Source organism: Dermacentor albipictus, chromosome 2, assembly GCF_038994185.2.
Source record: "Dermacentor albipictus isolate Rhodes 1998 colony chromosome 2, USDA_Dalb.pri_finalv2, whole genome shotgun sequence".
Classification (NCBI taxonomy): Eukaryota; Metazoa; Arthropoda; class Arachnida; order Ixodida; family Ixodidae; genus Dermacentor; species Dermacentor albipictus.
Window position 1 is genome coordinate 70,155,957 of NC_091822.1, and position 9,064 is coordinate 70,165,020.

General features: G+C 45.4%; 1 protein-coding gene across 1 annotated transcript; it reads right to left on the reverse strand.

Moving 5' to 3' along the window:
* Window positions 1-2,077: 2,077 nt before the first annotated feature.
* Window positions 2,078-8,815, reverse strand: LOC135908227 (uncharacterized). Its single transcript, XM_065439982.1, has 2 exons — window positions 8,482-8,815; window positions 2,078-2,988 (listed from the first exon to the last, which is right to left on the reverse strand). The coding sequence occupies exons 1-2, from the start codon at window positions 8,756-8,758 to the stop codon at window positions 2,876-2,878; spliced, it is 390 nt and encodes a 129-aa protein (XP_065296054.1). The 5' UTR covers window positions 8,759-8,815; the 3' UTR covers window positions 2,078-2,875.
* Between the last annotated feature and the right edge of the window lie 249 nt (window positions 8,816-9,064).

The window sequence follows — 9,064 nt, forward strand, 5'->3', positions numbered from 1 at the left end:
ACTTTGTGTATTGTGCTACTGTAGCACAAAGGGCATACAAGCCTTAAATGTATTTAAATGTGTGATCTACTTCTCTGGATAGACCTCCGTTCACGATTATTTCCTCCAATAACATAAGGACATCCCCTCGCCGGGATCCCAGGTGATCCGCCCAACCTCAACGAGACAGCCCACGACGCTGGGCGCGCGCTTACCCACCTCACCATCACCCCCGGGTAACCACCTCTCAATGAGTTGGAGGCGAACAGGGACGCCCCAGTAACGTACAACGAAATCATTAAACACTTCTACTTTGGACGACGCCTCTATCCGCTTCGCACCCCAAATGAAACAGGCAGCAGGCGCTACCGCTACGCTTGTGGCAGACAATTGCCTATCCCTTCCCCGCCACGTTACACATCATCTATCCGGGAGTATGCCCCGACGATGCGTATCCCTCGTGCGGGGTCACGGCGACACTCGCACACGTGCTCTGGCAGTGTCTAGAAACGCTCCGCCCGACTCTGCCTCCGACAAGTGGAAGAAGACTCTACGAAGCCCGCTCCTGCAAGACCATCAATGAGCCGTCCAGCAGGCTAGCGCAGCGTCCGCCAGGCACTCCCTGTCGGTCCCAGCGTGGGAGACGCCCTCTGCGCGCTGACGTGCGTCCTGCAGGACCTTTAATAGACCTTTAATAAAGTCTGTCCAATCCAATCACCTCGGCGCGACTCCAATGGTCCCAAAAGTGATTAAAAGGAACGAACTGCGCTCATCGCATGACTCGGCATTGAGATAGGTCGTCACTCGGAGCACTGGGCTCGCGATCTGCGAGAGCCGACAGTTAGAGGCGTGCTTTCGGGAAAAATGTTAACTGGAACGCCAATGTACGTCGTCGCACATTTTAACGTTGCTTATTTAGAAAGTGCCGCTATTCTAAGTATTTATGCTAAGCACAGGTGATTTCGCTGCTCGTGGACTACAATTTCGCATATACATGTGCCCTAAAGTGAATAATTAAGAATGTTAATTAGCACATTTTAGGTAATTAAGCTATATCTGACCTTTTTATTTTGCTTCCAATGTCTGCATATCAATGCAGCCTATCTTCATAACGCCAGGGTCTTTAGTACGACCTATTTTGGCCAGGAACGTCTTTCAGTTCAGTCAGCACAGAAGGTAGTTTGCAACCGAATGTAACGACATGTAATACTATTATCGCCTTCATCTTTGCAACCCAATTAGCCACGCGACTTCCTTTCGTATTGTTGCGCAGAGAAAAGAAGCGAATACCCGACCACGCCTGCGTCGTCCGGAGGTACACAGATGGCGCCGTTGTCGCGCCACGCATGACGCAATCAAGGCTAAATTCAGCCTCTCGCTTGGTGTTCAGGGAGGCATAACTTTGCAGCACGTTTGTCGTTTCGCGCCGGAGTGGTCGTATTTGAGCGTACTCGTTCAGCCATATGGTACGTATAATCCCTCTGAATAAAATCTGTGCTCACCAGGAGTTATAAGGCTAACAAGTGTGCAATTTCTTGCAAAGATTTCACGGTTGTTCAGCTGTGGCGCCCCCCGCGTTCGACACGTAGAGTCTAGAAATGGCGTAAGGAGACTCCGGCAGCAAGACGGAGGGATGGCAATTCGCGCCCGCCTCCTGTGACCACGGCGGGCCCACTACGAATACAGTGAATAAGCACGATTGCAATATTAGACCGCAGGAGCTCCTCCCTCCGCAGCACGTGCAAAACGTTTGCGTGTGTGCGTGCGTGCGTGCCGAGCAAGTCGTTTCTTAAACTATATTACCCTGCTTTTTGCAATCACTTAAAGAATTATCTGAAAGACTGACACAAATGCTTTCATTTATTTCCGTGAACCCCTCGGCCAAGGGGTTCACGGTAATAAGGGCAAGGGTTCACGGTACTGCTTCGAAATGGCGGCGCAACTGAACTTCACTTGACTCGGAGGCAAGTGGAGGGAGACGCACACCTCTTTTTGAGTGGCAGTGCAAGCTACATGCGTTTGCATCTACAACTATTTTTTCAGAGGTGCGGAACGTGCAAGACTATATTCTCTGGTATATTTGGATGCGTATAGTGTAGTAGTGCCGCAGTTTACTAGCGCCTTTAATAGTCTGACGCAAATTTACATCCGCACGAAGAAACTTATCGAGTCGTAAACAAACATGACTAAATGATCACGAGAAGTTGTCCACTGTACGGGGACACAACCTACAGATTCCCTCACACAAGTTTAGCGAGCTATCCTCGACAAGCTTCCGAAATTAATTCTTCCTCCGAAAAGGCAATGCCGTTCCAAAGCCAGGCATTAAGGGAACATCTACGAAATATTTAGCAGGTTACAATAAACTATCCACAAAACTAGAACTTTCGTTAAACAGTATTTTTACAGACCTGTGGAGAAAACTAATGCGCGAAAAAGTGCAGGCCTTCCCATGCTCAAAATACACCGCATGTCGGTTTCAGTCAAACGCCATATCTCTTTAAAATACGCCTCGTTTTTACGTCAGTATTTTCAGTGCAGAACTTGCAAGGAACCGTTAGGATTGTTCGCGCACCAAGTCTAAGCGTAGCATCGGCTCCTTTCCTTTCGACTGTGGTGCTTGTACGCAGACTGACGACTGAACGTCCAGGGCTACATGGTACACAGCCGCTACATTAAGCTACGCTTTACCTGACATGGCTATAGGAGAGTCGCAACGCTCACGCGGTATGTTGCTTCACCTCTGAAAATTTAACGCGATAGTCCAGCGTGGGCGCAATTTGTCTGTATTGATCACGGTGGAGGACGCAGCACGGTTTGTTCGCGGGGGCGCTGCTCTTTGGGAGCGGCTCGACTGCCGAGCGGGCCGCACCACTGCAGCACACCCGGTGCCACTTCAGCTGAACCACCTGAAGTAGAGCCACGCTAGAAGGCTGACGCAGGCCCAGTTGTAGCACTTCGCGAGCACGTCCAGAAAACGGCACATCATGCACTTGTCCTGGAGGTGACCTGTGCAAGGCAAATGTTCAATAAATTTTCGGCCAGTTTTTTTTTCAGTCAAGTCGAAAGCAAGGACGTTTCGAACGCCCAAAGCTAGACCAGTGCGGATGCCCGAAGGAATTGTTTTGAAAAATGAAAATGCAATACATTATGGGGGCCTGAAGACACCTCACATGTCGCTGCTGCCCTAAATGTGGTCTCAATGCTGACCTCCGATTGCAGGGCCCGACACGAGACAAACAGCGCGATTGATTCCGCACGGAAAGAACGAGTGTGTGTCGCGATCGCACTCATGATGCCTCGGCTTAAAGATCACATGTTGCTCATACGCCCATATATACGCTCACACTAATATATACGCTCACACCTACGCTCATGTATACGCTCACATATACGCTTAGATATAAGCTGACGTATACGCTCGCGTATGCGCTCGCATGTACGCTCGAATATACATACGCTCACATATACGCTCGCATATATGCTCGCATATACGCCACGTATACACTCGCATGTACGCTTACATAAACGTTCGCATATACACTCGCTTGTATGTTCACATATACGCTAACGTATACGCTCACGTATACGCTCGCATGTACGCACGCATGTATGCTCAAATGTGCGCTCACATATACGCTCACATATAGACTCATATATACGGTCGTATAATACCACGAACGTACGACCTTTAGAAGTGCTTCGACGGGGGCTAGTTACTATGGCATTACTGCATGATGATGGTTGTACTGCAACAGTGATGCACTCTGGTACACTAACACGATAAACAAGAGACGAAAACGTACCTTGCGCACTAACAACTGTTCATTCATTCGTTTACGCTCGTCATACACACACATATTTATTAGATAGTAAAATATAGCGCGTTCAGATGCAGATAAACACTGTGGTGGAAAAGTAACAACCACGAAACTGCATCAGAAAACGCGTATTACACACACGGTATTTACGTGAATTTTGTCAAGGCTTATGATAACATTGACCATAACATACTGCTTAAGAAACTTGAAAGTTATGGTATCAGTGGGCACGCGTTAAAGTTGGTCACGTGTTACCTAAATAGCTGAAAAACAGAATGTACAAATTAAAAGTTAAGGCCCACACTTGAAGCTTATCGCGAAAGGCGTAGCACAGGTTAGTATTCTCGGACCTGTTTCTTTTTATATATACCTGAACGATTTTGTAAACACCCACACCGAAGTGAGATATGTTCGATACGCTGATGATGTGTCATTATTTCTTTTTGGTAAAGAATGCAATTGCGAACTTCAAAATAAAGGCAACCTAATTTTCTCTCAACTGCACAAAAGTTCTGACGTAAGTAGTTCAGAAATAAACGTAAACAAGACGAAAGGTATATTATACAGACCAAAAAATAAACAAGTACATAGCGTTCTTAAGCCCTTATATGGAGCGTAATCTACAAGGTTGGTCGATAGGATTAAAATATTCGGGGTAACGTTTCCTCAAAATACTACTCGGAATGACCACATCAATCATGCTTCCAAAAAATGGGCCCAAGTCGTCGGCTCGACACGTTGGTGTAATAACACATTACTGACATTCAGACTAAATACTCTTATTTACCATTTTCCATTCTACTCGTACCTTTATTACTGCGCTATAAAGTGTGGGGTACTACGACAATCACAAACATGCAAAACATATTTACTGAAAAAATGTATCAGAACATTGTTTCATGTTTAGAACGACTGCATTACATCTAACCGATTCCCACAGGCACATGTGCTGCCCATATTTGGCTTGTACCAGTACAGACTAACTATGGCTTTAAAAAGACGATCCAGGAAAAATTGCTGATTCCTGACTAGCCTTGCCGCATTTCAACATAAGGCGACGTCATTTGCCATTCGACAAAGAAATTTGCAAAACGGTAACTGCAGTAACGAAAACAATTGTCAAATACACTACCTACACTTTTGAATTAAGCCAACAGAACTGGAATTGATATTTCAAGAACTACACAAGAAAATATTATAATTTATTTCCTCTTTACGTCAATAAGTCATTTCATTTGAGTGAGATATCGCCACGTTACATTTACTTATTTTGATGCACGTAAGTATGGTTTCAGTCAAGACGTTTTCTTAAGTTTCTTTTTCTCCTTGCTATCTGATCTTTTTATTTCAAATTAATTAGACAATGGAACAGTTTATCAAATGATATAGGTAATGTGTCAAATAACGAACTATCCTGTTCTATGCTGTGACGGCGCTCTTGTAAAACAACTGTTAGTATTATGTATCTTGAAGATCTGTTTGGTTCAGCTTACTTGTATGTCTTTCCTTATGTGCTAATGTTGTGCTTCTGTTTGTAAGTATAACTGCGCAAAAGGATTTGTTTTGCTGGTTGTGTTTTGTTTCTCCCTACGTAATATCTTTATGGCGATGTAGATACCGTGTAAATAAATAAAGAGATAGGTGTTTCTACGTTACTGAAATGTCTCATGTTTGTTGCTATCGCCAATTGCAGTGCACTGAGAGGGCTTATACCTACAGGGCCCTTCACCTTTTTCACGGAAATAAAATTGTATTTTAGTGTATTGTGTTGTATTGCATTGTAAACATGTGCCTCAAAGACACGTTGCAATAGACAATATGCGAAAGCCCGTAAGCAGGCTTTCCCACATAGCTACAGTAATTTAATCAATATGGCCATGTTTCCGCTAGTAGTGCTGTTAAAGCTGAGACGCGTTTTGAAAGCTTGGACGGTGCGGGGAACGGACGGTGGCAGGAATGATGTTCATCATCATCATCATCAGCCTGGTTGCACCCCCTGCAGGGCAAAGGCCTCTCCCATGCTTCTCCAACAACCCCGGTCATGTACTAATTGTGGCCATGCCGTGCCTGCAAACTTCTTAATCTCATCCGCCCACCTAACTTTCTGCCGCCCCCTGCTACGCTTCCCTTCCCTTGGGATCCAGTTCGTAACCCTTAATGACCATCGGTTATCTTCCCTCCTCATTACATGTCCTGCCCATGCCCATTTCTTTTTCTTGATTTCAACTAAGATGTCATTAACTCGCGTTTGTTCCCTCACCCAATCTGCTCTTTTCTTATCCCTTAACGTTACGCCTATCATTCTTCTTTCCATAGCTCGTTGTGTCGTCCTCAATTTGAGTAGAACCCTTTTCGTAAGCCTCCAGGTTTCTGCCCCGTAGGTGAGCACTGGTAAGACGCAGCTATTATATACTTTTCTCTTGAGGGATAATGGCAACCTGCTGTTCATGATTTTTGAATGCCTGCCAAACGCACCCCAGCCCATTCTTATTCTTCTGATTATTTCCGTTTCATGATCCGGATCCGCGGTCTTTACTAGCACGACGTAGATGTATTCCCTTACCACTTAAGGTGCCTCGCTACCTATCGTAAACTGCTGTTCTCTTTCGAGAGTGTTAAATCTTACTTTAGTTTTCTATAGATTAATTTTTAGACCCACCCTTCTGTTTTGTCTCGCCAGGTCAGTGAGCATTCATTGCAATTGGTCCTCTGAGTTACTAAGCAAGGCAATATCATCAGCGAATCGCAAGTTACTAAGGTATTCTCCATTAACTCTTATCCCCGATTCTTCTCAATACAGTTCTCTGAATACCTCGTGTAAACATGCTGTGAATAGCATTGGAGAGATTGTTTCTCCTTGCCTGACGCCTTTCATTATTAGGATTTTGTTGCTTTATTTATGGAGGACTACGGTGGCTGTGGAGCCACTATATATATCTTTCAGTATTTTTACTGTCGCAGTATACACCCTGATTTCTTAATGCCTCGATGACTGCTGAGTTTTCGACTGAATCGAACGCCTTCTCGCGATCAATGAAAGCTATATATAAGGGTTGGTTATACTTCGCACATTTCTCCATCACCTGATTGAGAGTGTGAATATGGTCTATTGTTGAGTAGCCTTTACGGAATCCTGCTTGGTCGTTTGGTTGACAGAAGTCTAAGGTGTTCCTGATTCTATTTGCGAGAACCTTAGTAAATAGTTTGTAGGCAACGGACAGTAAGCTGATTGGTCTGTAATGTTTCAAGTCTATGGCGGCCCCTTTGTTATGGATTAAGATTATGTTGGCGTTCTTCCAAGATTCCGGTACGCTCGAAGTCATAAGGCAGTGCGTATACAGAGTGGCCAGTTTTTCTAGAACAATCTGCCCTCCATCCTTCAAAAATCTGCTGTTACCTGATCCTCCCCAGCTGCCTTCCCCTTTTGTATAGCTCACAAGGCTTTCTTTACATCTTCCGACGTTACTTGTGGGATTTCAAATTCCTTTAGACTATTCTCTCTTACATTACCGTTGTGGGTGTCACTAGTACTGTATAAATCTCTATAGAACTCCTCAGCCACTTGAACTATCTCATCCATATTAGTAACGATATTGGCGACTTCGTCTTTTAACGCATACATGTGATTCCCGCCTATTTCTAGTTTCTTCTTCACTGCTTTTAGACTTCCTCCGTTCCTGAGAGCATGTTCAATTCTATCCATACTATACTTCCTTATGCCAGCTGTCTTACGCTTGTTGATTAACTTGGAAAGTTCTGCCAGTTCTATTCTAGCTGTAGGGCTGGAGGCTTTCGTACATTGGCGTTTCTTAATCAGATCTTTCGTCTCCTGCGATAGCCTAATGGTATCCTGTCTAACGCAGTTACCACCGACTTATATTGCACACTCCTTATGATGCCCATGAGATTGTCGGTCATTGCTTCGACAGTAAGGCCCTCTTCCTGAATTAAAGCCGAATATTTGTTCCATAGCTTGCTCTGGAATTTTCCTATTTTCCCTCTTACCGCTAACTCATTGATCGGCTTCTTATGTACCAGGTTCTTCCGTTCCCTCCTCAAGTCTAGGCTAATTCAAGTTCTTACCATCCTATGGTCACTGCAGCGCACCTTGCCGAGCACGTCCACATTTTGTATGATGCCAGGGTTAGCGCAGAGTATGAAGTCTATTCTATTTCTAGTATAGCCATTCGTGCTCCTCCACGTCCACTTTCGGCTGTCCCGCTTGCGGAAGAAGGTATGCTTTGTATAGCTTTCTAATAGGTTGCTATTTTAATCAATGCTTTGCATTTCGGGCAATACTGTGACTTCCTTCATTTTTTTTACAATTGCAATGTCGGTCTTTAATGATAAACAATTACCTAGACTCAACTAGATGTTGTCAAAATTAACGATGTCATGGTTATTTCTGGTGTGGACTTGATGCCGGCATCGCCACTCCTGTCTCCTTCTATTTTTTTTCTTTTTTGCATCTTTTTTGGTTTTCCAAGCCTCTTCTCACGGTGCGACAAGCCGCTTTCCTACTTCAGAAGCCTGCCACTACATATTAGCTTAATATTCTTCGTCAGTGTACTTTTCAAGTGTTGTCGTGTATTAAGCGGCGTACTGCCTCCTGCAGAGGAGGCAGTACACCGGGGAGGCAGACTTGGGAAGCAGCTTCGGTCAACGTTTCTCTCTCACTCACCGTAGTCTTCAGAGATGCGCTGGCGCTTCATGCCGGCCGCCGGCGCCATTTCGGCCAGGTACGTCGCGTAGTCGCCGCTGCGTTTCCCGCTGTCGCTGCTGACTTCGGCGGCGGCGAACAGCGGGTCGCTGCTGTGCTGGCCATGCCGCGCCGTGGGCTCGCTCCAGGGTTCTGCGGTGTTTTCCCCAGGCAGGGTGAAGATCAATCGCCGACGTGTTCGCCTCGGGGACGCGTATTCCAGGCTCGGAGGGTCAACGCTATCGTTAGGGGGCGGCATGCCGAGCCTGGTGTCGCAGACAGACTGCAGCCTGTTCCGTTGCGGACGGCGATGACAATGCGGACGATGGAAATGATGACCATCCAAGACATTGGGATGCACCCACAACGTGTACGGATCGGCCAAGAAGCGGGCCGCAAAACAAAACTTGACAGTAACTTAATTATCCCTACGTGTTTTGAATGCGAAACCATTCTAATTCTCTGTTATTTCAGATTAAATCTCTACCTTATTATACCTTACTCTAATTTTTACCAACTTTAATTCCCCTCAATCTACCTTAATCCACGTTATCCACGTTAATCC